We start from the raw sequence: 17,136 nt of genomic DNA on the forward strand, positions 1-17,136 counted from the left end.
CCTGTCTTAGATCTGATTAACATGCTTAAGCCCCTGCAAAAAAGGCCATCATTATTCATGAGAAGTAGTTACCCTATACACTGCAGCTGTACCACTGTGAACTGCCAATTATCTCTTGTGGTTGGACAGATGTGAGGCTATTACATTATTAACACACATAAATCAGGCATGGTGATGCAAACATGAAGGTTTATTTGGTCACAATATGTCACATTAAACATGTATTTGTCAGGGTTTCTGTGGGTAAACGACCCAGGATTATTTTAACTTAGGATGCACTCTGTATTTTTTGTAGAAAACAGTTGTAAATTGAATTTGCATGACCCTACCAATATGTTCTGGACAGTCATGTGATCAAAAAGTTAATTGATAGTAAATGTTTTGACCTTAACTCAAACTTCTCATGAGTTGTGATGAGCTGCTGTTTGTTGTTGCGTATGTTTGTGAAGCTAACACTATTTGGATCTGTTGTTTTTTTGGCCAAAACATGTATTTTGGAGTCATAATACTGGTCACAAGACAGTTTTATGGGCATGTTTTTTTCTTAAAGGTGCAATGCATAACATTTAGAGATTCTGGTCATTGTTGATGTTATTATTCTGTCTCTGTGTGGGTTTCATGAACAGAATTAATGAAACAGCATTTGCCAGTGTCAAGCAATACTATCAGAGAATTGGTGTGTTTTCAGCAGCAGCGCAGGGGTGGATGGAGGCGTTTATCCTATCAAACTGCTGGATCAACTGTTTATTGACTTCTGAAACATGAAGCTCATCACTTCCTGTATGCAAATCTAAACACTGCTATACTCACTTTCACACACACAGACATGTCATGTGGAGCTGATAGGGTTCATTAGCATTATGTGGAGTCACGGTTAGAGTGTAACAGACCTTTGTTTATATTGTATTGCACTATAATTTAGTTTTTTGTTACGGTTTTTCTGTGGATTGACTAAAGTTAAATTAGTTTTTTGGTTTTGTTGTTGAATTATTGCCTATTTATTATGTACAATACAGTAGCACCCCCCTGCACATGGGAGTCAAACATTTGATTTTATCCCTCATATAAAAGCTCTCCCCTCTTAATGTGGATATACTGTATGTGTGTGTGTGTGTGTGTGTGCGTGCGTGAGTGCGTGCCAGCCCCTTTTCCAATTGACTGGTAAGCGTGAGCCATTACTGTGCTCTCAGACCTGCAGTCCCCCCACCCCCCCACTCCTTTTATCAGCACAGAGGCATCAGCTTTTACCTTGGTAGCCATGTCCTTCTATTAGTCACTTATAATGCACCCTCGTGGGCATTCAACTCCATGTGAGCCTTTTAGTGTCATCATATTTCCTGTGATGTTTACTTTCGCCTAGAATCTCCACAAACATAAATGTATACAACCTTTATTATACTTAATATGTGGACAGAGCATATATATCACATATTATTTGCACTTTGAGCTGCTCAGTTTGAGGCAGCCACTAATGACCGTGTATCAGTGGGGTGCAGTGAACTGTTCAAGGTCACCCCGCGAGTGGCATTTGAGGGATGGTGTTTATCAAATTTTGACCATACAATTTCCCCCCTGGTCTGGGAAACCCTCCAAGCCTCGCCATTTATCATAATCTCCTCGTTTGTTTTATAGCTGGGGGTTTCGGCCCTTTTTTGGTTTGCTGTGTCAGTGGATTTATTGTTCATCCTGGCCCGTGGTCTCCACTCCCCGGCAGAATCTTAAAACAACACATTGGACAGCAGAGTCCTCACATATGTGGGTCAGTGTTGGACGTTCCGGTGTCCACACGTCATTTTACATGATTGGATGATTTTGGAGTCATTGTCATCGTAGTAAAGTGTGCTGCGTTGGTGTATTTATTTATTTATTTATAAGTTTCAGTCTTGAGGAATTTGTTGAGATTTATCATCACAATATTCATCTATAAGTGCTTATCGTCACGTAACTTTCATTATGTTTATGTTTTCTGTTTAACCCCCATCTTTAGTAATCTTATCTTAATGTACTCATCACATATTATGGATGTGTTGTGTCTGGGGAAATTTTTTTTATATAGCATAACCTAGTAAATATACAGTTTTGCTCTGCCCCATCAATGTTTCACTTTTTTCCTTGATGCACTGCTCCATTCTGCAGTAACCTAATCTGATGCATCCTCCTTATCCAACCAGTGGAGAGGGCTGCTCGTGCTCCAGCAGCGCAACCCTCTGCATCAGCACTTTTCTCTCTGTATGTGTGTGTGTGTACTGTATGTCCTGTAGAAGGGTTGTTGTGCACGCGCATGCATGTGTCCTGGCAAAAGATTGAATAATTGATGAGCAGGGGAAGGAGTAAAAGTGCTACTGGACTGGACAGTGTGTGTGTAGAGATGGAGGAGAAGAACACGGCGAGGCAGCAGCCTGGTTATGATGGGATCTGCAACTACGCCCAAAAAATCACCTCCTGCTTCGGACTGGATGGTAAGAATGAGGAAACATGAAGAGGAGGAGGGGGTGTTTCTTCTTGTGCGGAGCGGGACAGACAGAGACAGATATGTGGGATGTAATTTTCCTGCGTTGTTAATTTGTCTGCGTGCAGAGGCAGCAGTCTTGTTTTGTGTGCATGTGTGGTTCGGTGTGCAGGAGTGTGGGTAGTTATGTGACATTTGGAGGGCAGTGGCTTACTGCAGCAGAATAGCATGTCCTTAGGTGCTCTCAGGTCCGTGCGTCTGCATGTGTGAGAGTAAGAGTGGTCGTCTACTGGCTTACTATCTGTTCTTTGAGAATAAAAAATGGTGCTTGTTCGGTGAAAGTAAATTAGGTCAAACGAGTTAAGTCCCTGATGTAAATGTTCAGCCGAGCGGCGTCTGCGCAGCCTGTCAAACAAAGAGGAATCTGAAGTGTAGCTTGAGCCCAACATCTCCATACAATAATGGTGTTTTGTGCTATGCTGTTGTTTGCTAGGCTGTTCATCACATCTATGTAGTTTGGTGGGAGAAAGAAGATAACTATGATTAGACTCACCGGTCTTGATTAATATATCACATATCATGGAGGAATTTTCAGTCATTAATCTGTGTATGTGCAAGAGCTGGCAACGTCTTTGTGGTGTGGTCATGTTCTCACAAAACTATAATGTTCATGGCTGTTTTTAAAACACATCAACAGTGCAAAGTGGGGTTATGTTGTTTTTCAGTTTGTTTATAGGCTCCTTCTTAACTTTTCACCCCACACTGAATTCTAATTTCCAAGGAAGGTAAATGCATCATTGAGTGCACATACAAATGAAACTGCTGGCTGATGGTTATATGGAGTTGGCCTCTTAAGACGACATTCTGGAAGTTTCTGCAGAAACAAATCCACCCCAGTATTAGAAGATTAAATGGACAACATGCCTTTTTTTAGTTACATATTCCAAAATCCTATTGCCTTATCCAGTGATCCATCATGATGCAATGCCTTATCTACCCCGATGCTGATGTAGTTACACCATCTTTTATTTTAAAGCATCCTAATGATGATAAACAGTGGGGTTGTGCATTGTTGGCAGCTGAAATGACCTTGCTGTTACTGACCTTGTAAAGAACGGGCAGACTTCCAACGTAATTTACCCTAAAAGCAATTTTGTCCCTAATGGATATCTGGATTAAAGCTGGGTGTTACTATCGTCACATGCATTAAGGGAAACTGTAGTTCTATGTAGTTTCATATTCACAACAGTGATGTGAATGTACAGGAGTCTCACAAGGTATAGAGACTCCCAGTGTATGCTTGGCCAACCTGATGTGGAGCTAACTCCACCCAGAAGATAATCATAGGCTGGACGTCAGCTCTAAGCTGCTTAAGGCACCGGGATGGTTGTGCAGAAGACACTAAAAGTGTAAGCTTCTTTCCATGCTTCCATGTTTGGCGTCTCCACAGTGGCTCTCCATTTTCATCTGTACATCTGGTGTCACAGGCGAAGGAATCTTAACAGGAGGAGTTTCCACCAAAGGCTTCTCCAGATATTTCCATAGTGTAATGCTGAGCTTCTGTGAAGTTTCCCATCAAGTTCTGGCTCTTTCGTGCCTCATCCTTCATGTTCAAAGACAACTGGACTTTAGAGCTGATCCGAGCCCGACCCTGGGCGACACATACTTGCTGTCCATCACGCTGCTCTGTGGGAGAGTGTAAAGGGAGCTGGACACCATGCCGACTCTACCCAATCTGAACAGCCTGGGCAAGCTGTGCAGCTCCAGCCACAGTCAGAATGTCGACCGCGTGCAGGTGAAACGCAGGAGCTCCGTCAAGCGCATGTCCATCATCGAGGATGGGCATGTGGCTGAGGTCCTGTACCTCATTCCAAAGCAGTATGTGGAACAGATGCCCTACCTCAACCCAAATGACTTTTATCTAAGTGAGAAGCTGACTGAATTCAATGCAGGTAGGACAGGAGCGAAGATGTACTTAAATCTTTATTTACAGCTGTCCTTTCCAGCTTTGGCTGACTTTTTCAGTCAGCTCAAGAAATTCAATATGGCTATTAAAATGGAAGTACGTTGCTCTGTGTTTAGAGACCATTAATTGGCATTTAATGCTACTTTTAATGAAGTTATGTTACATTTTGTTATAGCGTTCCATTTTGTCCCACTTCATCAGCTGTTTTTCTAACACTACAAGAGGCTGTTGTTTGAGTTTTGTGTGCTTCTCTGCTTTCCATTCTGTCAATGAGAAGGTGTCTGAAAGTGAATTGATTACTTCAATTACTTAATTTTATTTGAATGCCAGTGAGTGATTACACCCCTTAAAGCATTGTTTCATCTGACCTGTGTGTATATTGCGTATAATATGTGGGGAAGCTCCTGTGAAAGTTACGCAACCGTAACTCCCAATGCCAAAAAGTCCTGGAACAAATGTCGAAAATATTCTAATCATCATCCTCTCCATAGTTATGTAATGCAAATCCATATTCAAAGGCAAACGTGCTTGATGCTGCCAAACAGCAGTACATGTGGTAGGGACTTTAGCGGCTTACAACATGATTATAACATGGGCATGAGGATAGATTGAGATTCCCTGATGTTATGTATTCCTTGACTGAATGCCAGACAGACACAGTAGTAAAATCATTATTGCTCGGTACTGTGTTGTTTGCGAACCAGCATCAGCCCCAGGTCATTTATGATCACAGAAGTCACAGTTGATCACGGCCACTTCCTATGCTCAGTGACCGCTGCCTTGACAGAGACTTGACATTTTTGAGACACAGTGTCTGTTCTCAAGTGAGTTTGCCACACTTTCAAATTCACAAAGAAACCCCAGTCATCACTGTATTGACCTTTGACTTTTTATTTGTGACATCTGCCTCTCTCGAAGCTTAAACCCAGCAACGTTTTTCTGTTCAAAAGCTTTTGTGGCCCATTTAGAAATAGAAACAAGCTGGTGAAGTTCTTGTCATTATCCAGAGACACCACCTGTTCACCATGAGAGTTCAATCCATCTTGGTTATTAACTCCCATGCAAAGTTAAATGTCTGGTGGATTTGCAAATCATTACACAGTGTATATGATGTGTTGCTACAAGTGTCAACACGTGCATAGTCTTTCAGTTTCAAATGTAATCCTATGCACAGTTTAGACACTGTGGTGTGCACTGTGGTTTGAATGTTTTGCTGATGTGTAGTGGATGCACATGGATGACCGTGTTTAATCTGCACTAATATTAAGGGCTGTGCCGTCTTCAGTGACCTCTTCAGGTTATTAATGGACAGTCAAACACAGACCATACATAGGTGAGCCAAATACAGTAGAAACCTTTCATCCACGGATAATAGGCTTTGTGAGTCAGGAATTGCTCTTGGCAGGCCTTGTGTGGCATGACTGTCCAGCAGCTCCCACAGAGACTATTAAAGCAGGCGAGATAACAATAGGTCCATTACACACAGTAACTGTACATATTTGTGAGGCATTTAGCAGTTAGTAACCGCATAGTAAAACTCTGATTTCTTACATGGTTTGACCATGCCAGTATTTGGAAAAGAACAGGTCTTCAGACTTTCAGTCATCACAAACTCATTATATACTTTCCTCCCATCATAATAAAAAAGGGTGGAGTGCTGGAGAAACTATTTTTACCATTCGCCTCACTGGCATGTCTCCATTAGAAGAAAACGCCCCTGTGGGAACTGCACGCTGATGGGTGTATCCAGCAGGTGGCACAGTTGACGCTGCAGTGGATGAATGCCTCCTGAATGCATAATCAGCTGCCTTGTCTCAGCAATTACAGAGGTGGTGCTGATGCGAAACTATCCCTCGACCCTTTAGCACGGTACACACTGATCAGTAACTGTGTGGTCACTAATATCCGCTAATGTCACATGGCTGATTAACTCTTGGTCATTCATAGAACTGTTCAAAAACATCAAATATTAAGCCTTTTTTTTGAGGTGAAAATTATCATACTTTGATCATATAGTGAAAGAAACAGCTTTATTAACACATTTTATTGTATTTTGGGGCACTGTGCCACATTTTTGTGTAAATATTTCCATAAACGTAGAGTAAGTGTGCAGATGGAAGAGTTGTAGCATGCAGTTTCACATTAGCATACTGCAAAAACACAAAGTGCAGACAAAAGTAGTTTCCATACATTTTTTATGCATGTAGAAAAACTTGATGTCAACCATTCATATGGCCATTCTAGAGTCGTATAAGAGCTGGTGTGTTCACCAGGGTCAACCAGGAACACCCTCTCCCGTGCTTTCTGTAATTGGATTCCAGACGATCCAATAAAGATATTAATACAAAGCTCATTCTGGAAGTGGTGCGGTTATTAGCAACTTAGCCTGCCACAAAATGTGGCACTGCATGATGATCAGGTCAGTGTTGATTAAGTGTGACTAGATGACCTTTAATTTCCATGATTTTAATTGTTAATATTCTTAAATAGTGCTTTTTTTATTAGCATTTTTGTGGATAATGTGTTTGTTATTTATATAATATATATGACTGTGTATATATATATATGTATATATATAATTAAATACTGTGTTTAATATGTCATTTATATAATTTTAATAATTAAATTTGCTACCATAACCATCAAATATAAAATAACAAATACCCAAACTACAAAATACTGCAGCCACACCATGTATCAATATACAATATTGTATTTGTCCAAGTAGTTGGCATGAAACAAAATGACATAGCAATAACAGCCCATGGCAGAGTGGAGGCTAATTTGGCTTGTAGTGGATGGTTGTTGGTTCAAATCCCCGCCAGATTAAGGGGTAGGCGAGGTTCCCAAGCCCCACTGCTCATTGTTAATTGGACACTCTAAATTGACCCCAGCTTAGTTGTGTCTGGGTTGACACCTGGTGTAAAAATCTGATCAATCAAATATGCGGATCATCCCCTGTGACCGTAGAGAGTGAGAAGAAGAAGTGGCTTAGCGATTACAACTTTCAAATGTGATCCTCTGGCTGAAAAATTATATCAACGCCCATGCAGTCACATTTTTTATTATACATTTGTTATTAGTCTTTAAAGTAGGTAGATTACTGCATGAGAAATTATTCCCTGGTACTATATTTCCTGGTATTATGTGGTGAAATCATGCTTATTGAATTCCACCTACTGCCCTGTCATAAAGTCTTATACTTTTGTAGGATTTCTTTTAGAATCAAACTGATGTGAGGACAAGATTTTCAAACACTTACTGAATACTTGAAGAATTTAGAACTATTCATACGCAATCATTTCTGCACTTCATGGGGTTGAGTTAGTGAGAAGATTTGTAAAAAAAAATTAATTATTATCAGTATCTTAATTTTTGACAACCATAGTACACAGTATATAAGGTGGTACTTTAAGTGTCACAGTGATGTTTAACAGCAGGAGACGTGGTGTCCTCTCCCTGCATTATTTCTGTCAGTAATGGGGTCTGTGTTGGTTTGGGTTTACTGTTTTTGGTGAAGCATAGGCAGCAGCAGTAGCAGCAGCAGCAGCAGCAGCAGCAGCAGCCACCTGGTTGCTGCAATGAGGAGGCGGCTCACACAACAGAGGGGCTGAGAGCGGGACTAGGAGGAGAATAGGAGGAAGGAGGAGGAAAAGGAGGAGGAGGATCAGGCAGAGTAGAAGGAGGAGGAGAGGGATGGGAGGAAAACGGGCAGTTGGGAGGTAAAGCCCACACTGTCAGGAAGAGTCTATAGCACCTCTCTCTCTCTCTCTCTCTCTCCCTCTGTGTGTGTGTGTGTGTGTGTGTGTGTGTGTGTGTGTGTCAGCAGCTGTCTTGACTTAAAGGAAGACTAGCAGCTCCTGTGTTGCTAGTGACTGATTCCTTGAGCCTTTTCTGGTACAGATTTACCTGGATTCCAATGGTCATGGTCAAAGAAAAAGGTATTTCAGTGGTGATGATTATGGAGCATGTCTGTGTGTGTTTGTGTGTCTTCATAGGATTTGTTTTGCCTGTGGTGTTGATGACTGCTGTACTGTGTGAGGATGTGAGGATGTGCAGCATGCCCATTTGGATCTGCACCGCCGCTGTGTCTGTCTGTTTCAGTCTGACTGAATCCTCAGTTCCTGATTTGATTGTTTGTGTGGATATACATGATACAGTGATGGGAATCTGGACATGGTATGTGTTGCCCGGAAGAATGAAACGTATTTTCTCTCCATTAACTACGTGACCAAGCTACGCCCTTCTCGACACACAGCAGCTGATGCTTGAGTTGGAGTCAGCTTAATTTGGCAGCGTCAGGCTTTATGTAAATGTGTGTTTGAACAAAGCATCCGGCTTGTTGTGCAGGAGCTCAATGTAAATGTGTAAATGTTCAGCTCCATGAGTTCTTGTAAAATGGAGGCTGAATAAAAAGGTGACACACGGGGAGGAAAAGTGGAGCACAAATGTAGGGATCTACACTGCGCAGAGCTGTGCACTCTATGTCCCTCGCTCTCTCTCTCCCTTTCACTCTGTCTGCAGCCGTTGCCGTGGCGACGATCTAAAAGGTATACTCCATTGTTGTCAGCTGTGGCCTTGTTTATAGTGTCCTGTTAACAGAACGAGATGATTGTCTCTCCACCTTTAACTGGGGTCACGCAGCTGCGTGGGATGAATTAGGTGAACTGAGGGAGCACAGTCCATAGATATTAACATTCCCAGCCATTTACTTAACTATGTGAGGTCGACCATTGTTTGTCAGTATGACTCACAGCACAGTGATGCAAATGCAGTTCTGCATTAGATAAATAATAAAGGAAAATAATGTCCTAAGTAATAATCATTCTCTGCCAACTTGGTACAAAAAATGAAGTAGATTTTGTTAGGAGCTGGAGATGAGGTACCCCCCGATGATTATATTGACTCAAGTCTCTTAGTGGGTTCTTAAATTAACCAGCGTGATATTTCAGCACCGTGTTTTATTGGATGTTTCATGGTTTCATTTTGTAGCTTGTGGAGAAAAAGTTTGTCTTCTTGCTGTGGGCATGTGATATTTTTGTGTTTTGTCTGAAAATATGTTCACTGCATCACTGCACGCTTAGAGAAATATGAACTTGTAGGTTTGTTGATGAATCTGACTCTGGTTTAGAGGCGGTGACCAGCTCTGGAGCTGTTCTCTTGATGTGGATTCCACAGGCCACAAAGTAAAGGCCTTTGCCATCACGTTCCCCTGTTGGCAGAACACCCATAACCTCTGGCTGCCACATGTTCATCTTTGACAATCCCTCTCTGAAAGTTTTCTGTCTTATTTAACCCGCTACCGCGCCTACCGACTCGTGGGACTGTCAGTGGCAGGAGGCTTGTTTGGGTTTATTGTTCACGTTGGCATTTGGAGGCCTCTGGTTTCCATTGCTATAAACAGAAAGCTTTGCAGATGCTTTCGCAAACTTTAGATTTCATTGTGTATCCTTCAAGGATCTCATTATGCAACCTGTCTGAGGCCAGGTGGGCTCGGTACCATCAGGATGCACACCTGACCAAATTAGTGAATTACACTGTGTGCTCAGGAAGATGAATTATGATAACAGGGTTGCAGTGTTAGCGTTTTGTGTGTGTGCGTATGTGCAGGCAGTTGTCCTATTTCCAAAGCGAAGAATACCCTCAAAATAGTTTGTAATTTATTACGGGCAAGTGCACCAAAGGTAGTCTGATCTTCTTTACCTTCATTTACTCAAGCTTCTAAGAATTACAACTCTTTGATTCATACACTTTCCCTCTTTCTCACATCCTGTGCATTTACACTCTTTAACTCATACACTTTCCTCCTCGTCATGTTGCTTGCACTGAACTGTGTTCGAGGCTCCGCTGACAGGGAAATGAGATCTTCACATCTGCATATGTCGTCTACCTTGTGGCAAGAAATGCCAACTCCCAGAAGTCCCTGCATTCACAATCTTAGCATTTTTTTTATTATTTTTTTTTAACTTTAAAGCTGGTGTCATGTGCCTCTGCCTCCCGTGATCTCACAGAGTGCTGCAGACAAACTGCAGTGGTGCCTCATCTTTGAAGCTTGCCACTGTCTAACCCTGAAAGAGGAGCTAAACCCCTTTCACAGACATCACTGTGAAGCACACCATCATGGACACACAGTGTTTATACAGCTGCCATCACAGGACCACAACATACACATGAGATAAGTGGTCGGCCTCACTGACCTAAAACATACAGGCTAAGACAACATGGGAGACATGAGAATCACATTAAAGAAACACACAGGGAAGTCTTGAACGTACATCTTCCCTGTCTGCTATTCATCATTTTCACAGGACATTTCACACAGGAGTGTGGATCTGTCATTCCGAGTCAAAGATTCAAGGCCTTCATCAGCTTCTGCAGTTCAAGAAGGACTGAAAGTCTCTTCTTTCATTGTTAATATTGCCATTGTTGTGTACCTGACCAACGACTAATGCTCTGCACTGCAGTGTCTAACCGTTCACTGTCGATCATTATTTGAAACCCAGGTCCCTGAGGATTAGTCATTCTAGGTTGGGGGCCCCGGTGGGGTGGCCTGGTGGCTGCCAGTAGAGTCCCCCCTGCAATTTGTGCCCGTGTTTGAAGTGCTTTGTTTGGGACGCTGGTGGTGGAGTTTAGGGGTGGGGAGGTGGAGAATACCACCATAAATATTCATGAAGGGGAGGGTTAAGAGTTTCTTGTTATGTCTGAAAGATGAAGAGCCTCACAACCCCCCTCACAAGCCCCCCAATACACACTCAGACACCAATTAGATTTTTGGATTTTATTGGTGGGCATCTTTTATGCCCTTTGGAAATCTGAAAATGAATTTGAAACTGAATTGTGTGTGTTGGTGTGTGTGTGTGTGTGTGTGTATGTGTCTTCTTTAGGACCTTTTCTGGCTTAACACCGACCTTGTCAGGACCAGTAGTCCTCCTGGAGGTCAAAACCTGGTCCAAAAGAGGCAGAACTTCATCACTGAGGAACTAGTTAAGGCTAGGCTTTGCTTTGTTTAGGCTGTCCAAATGAATGGAAATCAATGCAGTGTATCGTTACAGTACCTTTAAAAGGATAACTGTGCAAACCTGTGTGCGTGTGTGTGTGTGTGTTAAAGGGAACTGCATTGATTTCCATTCATCAAACATATCAGCATTTCAAATCTTAGCCCTAAACGTAACCAGTTTCCACAGGAATGGGGTTTTGCCTCATTAGGACCTGGTTTTGGTCTCACAGAGATCTACTGGTCCTGACAAGGTCAGTGTTCATGCTGGGAAAGGTCCTACTCACACATGCACACTTTGGCACACATTCTCTGTCTGTACTGGAAACACTACTGTCTGTGGATGTTACCGTAACAAAGGCAAAAAGCGAGTGAATATTTCATAAGATCCCTCCTTCTTCTCCCAGGGCTTTTCCAAACTGCTTTTAGTTGTATATTCCTTTAGGTTCAATGAAGGGAATAAAGTTGGAAGCTTCCTCAGCAAATCCTGCATTCTCTGTCAATAACCCCGCCCTTTTTTTTTATTTACCATTGAGGCCATGACACGTGTTATAAATGGAAATCTGTCCTCAGGGACCGACTTCCCTTACCTCCAGAGGATCATCTGCAGCCTTTATTATCACCAATACAGCTTTGGGTGGTGGGTGGGGGTGGAGAGAGTGCACTCCCCCCTTTCCTTTGCGCTTCGCTTTAGGATGGTCTGCTGGTTATTGTTCCCTCAGCACCATGGCTTTGTGTGTGTGTTCCAGGTATTACTCATGTTGTGGGGACTAACCTAAATCTATTTACACAATCAAATGTTCGTAGACAACATAAATGATTACATTTTAAGGTGCAGACATGTTGTATGGTTAGGCCAGTAGTCGTTATGAATAAGTTTAGTGTAAGTCTTCAGGAAATGAATGTAAGTCAGTGTAATGTCACACACTTTGTGTGTGTGAGTGTGTGTGTGTATACATGCTGTGTGTGTGTTCATTGTGTGTTTAGGCTCATATCAGTCACTTTATCCCCCGGTGATGAGGCAGGACAGACCACTCTGTCAGCACAGCCCCAACACATTCAGCCTAGAATGAGGAATGTGTGCAGCAGTCGGGGGAAAAAAAACAACCTCTACTACTGTTTATTTCACCGTTAAGTTGCTCTGTGCTGAGGTTGCTTTTTGTGCTTACTTATTTATAGTGTTATATAATATCCACATTCCAGCAAATCAAGTACCATTTTGCTACCAGCTCGAAAAACCCAAAGACTCTAATGGATGTTTTATAAGTAAATGTTTGAAGTCATTCTTTTCATATAGCGTGAAGTCACTTGTTTGACTATTGAAATTTATGTCCAAATTAATGGTATAAGTTGCTCATTCAGATTCAAATTTAACAGTGAGTTGAGTAGGAGAGGCAGGTTTGAGTGAAAACACAGTTTCCATAGATTCTCATCCAAATCTTGCGAGTTAGATCCTCTGTGATTTGACTTCAAACATCTGTCTTGGATTTTTTTTTTTGTCAAACTGTTCTGTTATGACGTTGGCAATGTTGACTTTTCCATCTTGGGTTGTCGTCGTCCCCCCATGCAACACTCTAGAGAAATGTTAAAAATAGTAGCTCAGGAATAGAAGCAGGCTCATGGAGAGTTTGCTGGCACCACAATAAAGTAGAATATACACTTTAAAGCTTATCTTACATTGATGTTGGACACAAATGAGTAAGTGTCACGTGAAAGGTTAATCTCATAGTGACCCACTGTGAATAGCACACATTCTTCAGAAGTTGAAGGAGACCAGACCAGCGTTTCTGCTAATGTCACTTCATGTCTTCTGTCATGGGCTTTTTTCTCCTCAACTGACAGTTTGATAGGTCTTAGCAGGAAAGCGCAGGTGCCACTGATAACATGAACCATGGCTCTGTTCAGTTCAAGTGGTGAGGACAGTTTGACAGTGAGCCAGCCTGCACCCTCAAATTGAGGAAGCTAAATGGAACCTCGGCACATCCTTCATTTTGTTCTATGTTGTGGTCTTTTTAGAATTATCTGCCGTGAAAGGGGCCTTTTGTTCAAATGCTGGCTTCACTAGGTCAAGCCTATGATGTGATGATAATGTACGTCAGTGTCGAGTTCAGAGCTCGAGGCACATTTGAGGAGTGTTGAAAAGTAGTGATTGTCATGATTTGATTTTGCATCAAGTCAGTGTTTCTCTTTTTTGTGAGTGAAACTACAGTGTGTTAGAAGCAAAATAAACTACCTTGTCGTCTAATTAAAATATATATTGAAGTCAACAGTTACGGGTATATTTTTTCATCTGATGAATTATAAGTTTGATAATTGCTAATGGTACAAAAACCTTTTTTGGTGTAGTTCAAATTATTGAACTACACCACTAGTCTGTCTATCCAACCTTTATTTTGTGTCTGCATGGCATTGCATTCATTTTCTTGAATAAACCATAGTGTATATTACAGACTTTGTCATTTGCTAACAAGCATTGGTCAATACTGAAGCTACTTTTTCAAACCTCCTCACACGGACTGCATCACCGACATGAGTCTCAACTGAACAGTTCATCTCATTCTCCTACCGACCGACTTTCTCAGCAACAAAAACACATCACACATGTTTCACTCAGGAAGCGAACGCTGTCACTCTTAGCACACTGGACTACAAAATACTAACAACAGAGAGGGCATTACATAAAAGACTTTTTTAGATAAATCAATGCAGCAAAAAAACAACAACCCAACTTTGTTTCTAAGTGCTTTGAAGAAAGTGTGTTATCATTCGAAGCGTGCTGCTGCAAAAGAATAGTGTTTTGCAGGTGGTGGTGACTGAGAAAAGAGTTTATGAATGTTCGGTGATTCACGTAGTGCATTTAAATTTAATGCTTAATTAAGTTCAGTGCATCATTAGTGACATCTATGTGCTCACGTTCCAGAAGTAGAAACGATTTACACAATTATGATAAAGGACCCTAAGTGTAATTAACTGGAATTTTCTTTCAGACGTTTCAGCATGTGCATGAGGTTAAAAATGACTTGTTAAGTTTGGATATTTTCAGGTTAGGGTTAGATGGCCAGTGTTTGTCTATGGAGGTGCAAAGTCACACAGAGAACTGCTGAACCTCACTGTCACAGTTGTCTGGTTCACCCAGAGATGACTCATCGTCCTGCTGAGTGTAATCACATCAGCGACACCAGGGAGACAGATCCTCTCTCCCCTCCCCCCCCTCAAATACCCACATTCTTTTCTGCGTCCCTCCTGCAATCCTGTCTTCATCATCTACTGTTGTCACTGTGCAGATCCACATCTAAAACACCAACAAAATCACCAAAAATTAAGTTTCTTCCTTGAGCCACGATTTTCATTGCCACAAAATTTAAATCAAAAGCTGCTGTTAACTTGAAATCCTTGGCGGAAGTAATTAAGAGTAGACTGGTGCAAAATTGGTATAGGACATTTTACACTGCCTTGGGGTTGGGATGGGGGTCGTTGTACACTACTGAAGTATCTCATTAAAAAGCAAAGTTCTGAGGACTGGGCATTATTTCTGATTTGATTTTACAATAAAGTCATTGCACTGCAAGCAAGGCCAAGTCATCAATAATCCAGAGTAATGGCTTTGTTTGGAAGAGCATTGATTAGCAATAATGCTATTTCTGTGCCTTTGGTGGTGTCTAGTTTAGCCTTGAAGACTATTGCCATGTGTGTGCACGCGCACGTGTTTGTGTGTCTATCTTTGTTTGAGAAGGAGAAAGAAAGTGGAAAGAGAGAAGGAGGCTGCCGTAAAGCTCCGGAATGTGAAAGACAAAGCTGATGACTTGTGTCCCATAATAGTTTCACATTAATGCCTGACTTGTCTCTGAGGTGGGCCACACTCTGACATACTGTTGATAGAAATATGGTAATGGATGGAGCTGCATGGAAATAAGTTGATCATAGCTCTTTGTCTCATATAAACATGAGTGGCTGTCATAATACCTCACATTATTAAAGTGATGACTCAGTCTTTACTCAGACACTTGAGCGTTAAATCTAATTTTAATACAGGTTGTTGTCACATTAGTGTCTTCAGGGACGGCAGGATTAAGACTACTATTGAAGACACTTCCTTGCAGTTCCATCGAGGTTGATCATTCACTACTATTACTAATACTATTACTATCGGGCTATCTGACTTTTTGTCTTGCACCACCAGAAGGTCACCAGAAATGTGCATTATGTCGTGAAATTTCTCAACATCTACTGTATGGATTGGCAAACGAACCTAAAGAAAAGCTTGGTTCCCCAATGGACAGATCTGTGTTAAACGTCTCAAGTGTTAACATGCCATCACACTTACAACTAACTAATTCCCTAAAGAGGATAATAATTGAACCGTGTTTCAAGCACAGTGAGAAGAAAACATAGTGGTGCAGGGAAAGTACAGACAGTAAATGGAGTAAATTATTATTTCCCCTTGAGTATGACAGCACAGTTAAGTCAGTAGTGACATTGATTTAATCAATACTCTTTTAGTGCACCATGTAGAGCACTGCTCAGCATTTTGACTCTCCATCCTTCACTGATCAACACAGACTATATTTAGATAGTTGCTCTTCAGAGAGCCTGTCTGGGCTGTGAACCCCACCTTGAACTTTTTCATCCTGACAGGCTCCGAGCAGTTGGTCATTATCTTATCCAGTCTTGATTTTAGAGGTTTGTGCGTGATGCAGCAGATTCGGGTCCGGCTGCTGTAAGTGTCCCTCACATATCGTAATTTTGTTACGACAGTGACTCATCCCCAGCGTCGCACAGTAGTAATGCTTATGTCTCCTCTGTCACAGTGGCTCATGCACAGGACACACACCATCACTCCACAGAGAAGCCCCTGATCCAGTGCTACAAGTGTGGGGAGCCATGTAAGGGTGAGGTGCTGCGGGTGCAGAACAAGCACTTCCACCTCAAATGCTTCACCTGTAAAGGTATGTTGACAATGCTGTTGATTAATGCATTCACCGTTTACATTTTTATGGCCACACAGTGGAGCATGTGGCTTGCACTGGTGCCTCACAGCAAGAAGGTCACCGGTTCAGGCCTTTGTTTGTAGAGTTTGCATGTTCTCCTTGTGTGTGGGTTTTTTCTGTGTACTCCAGTTTCCTCCCACAGTCCAAAAACATGCAGAGGTTAATTGGATTCTTAGATGTGGATGTGAGCGTGAATGGTTGTCCATCTGTTTACCCTGCGATGGATTAGCGATCTGTCCAGGGTGTGTCCCCCTTTCATCCTGTCAGCTGGTATTTGATTTGAAAGTTTATTTGAACTTGGAAATAACAAAACAACAACGAAAGAAAGAAAGAAAGAAACAAACAAACATCAACTCAGCTTAACACAAGTTGACACATTTGTAGACTTGTCAAATCCCACCCCTTCTCCCTTATTTATATTATATGTTTATCCCGTTTTCTTAATAATTAGTCCTAATACTACGAATAATAATTATAATAAACATCTTTACATGTATTACATAGAAAAGAACATAGACGCAGAAAAGGACCAATTTAAACATAAATTAATAAATAGATGGATACTCAGTAATGTGTATTATATATATTCTATTATATGTCGCTCAATAAATAATACATTGAACATTTGTAAATAAAGAAATTCATTAACACCCTCCTGTGATTATCACACCCACATCTTCGTCCCTGTATCCCGTGTAAATCTGATCTTTATATTTTATTATAAATATTTTTACGTATC

The 17,136-nt window shown here is 41.5% G+C and overlaps 1 protein-coding gene across 11 annotated transcripts in view; it reads left to right on the forward strand.

Moving 5' to 3' along the window:
• Positions 1 to 17,136, forward strand: part of ablim1a (actin binding LIM protein 1a) — a 39,668-nt gene that overhangs the window by 2,146 nt on the left and 20,386 nt on the right. The window contains exons 1-2 of one of the 11 annotated variants that reach the window (XM_044046493.1): positions 2,399 to 2,459; positions 16,218 to 16,355. Coding sequence is in view for 10 of the 11 variants with exons in the window: in XM_044046500.1 (XP_043902435.1) it covers positions 4,167 to 4,401; positions 16,218 to 16,355 (373 nt within the window). In the remaining variant the exon portion in view is untranslated. Of the gene's footprint in view, positions 1 to 2,398; positions 2,460 to 3,896; positions 4,402 to 8,135; positions 8,357 to 16,217; positions 16,356 to 17,136 lie in introns of those variants that run through there. The other 10 variants (XM_044046500.1, XM_044046501.1, XM_044046494.1 and 7 more) reach the window with 10 other exon arrangements.

Source organism: Solea senegalensis, linkage group LG15 (genome assembly GCF_019176455.1).
Source record: "Solea senegalensis isolate Sse05_10M linkage group LG15, IFAPA_SoseM_1, whole genome shotgun sequence".
Classification (NCBI taxonomy): domain Eukaryota; kingdom Metazoa; phylum Chordata; class Actinopteri; order Pleuronectiformes; family Soleidae; genus Solea; species Solea senegalensis.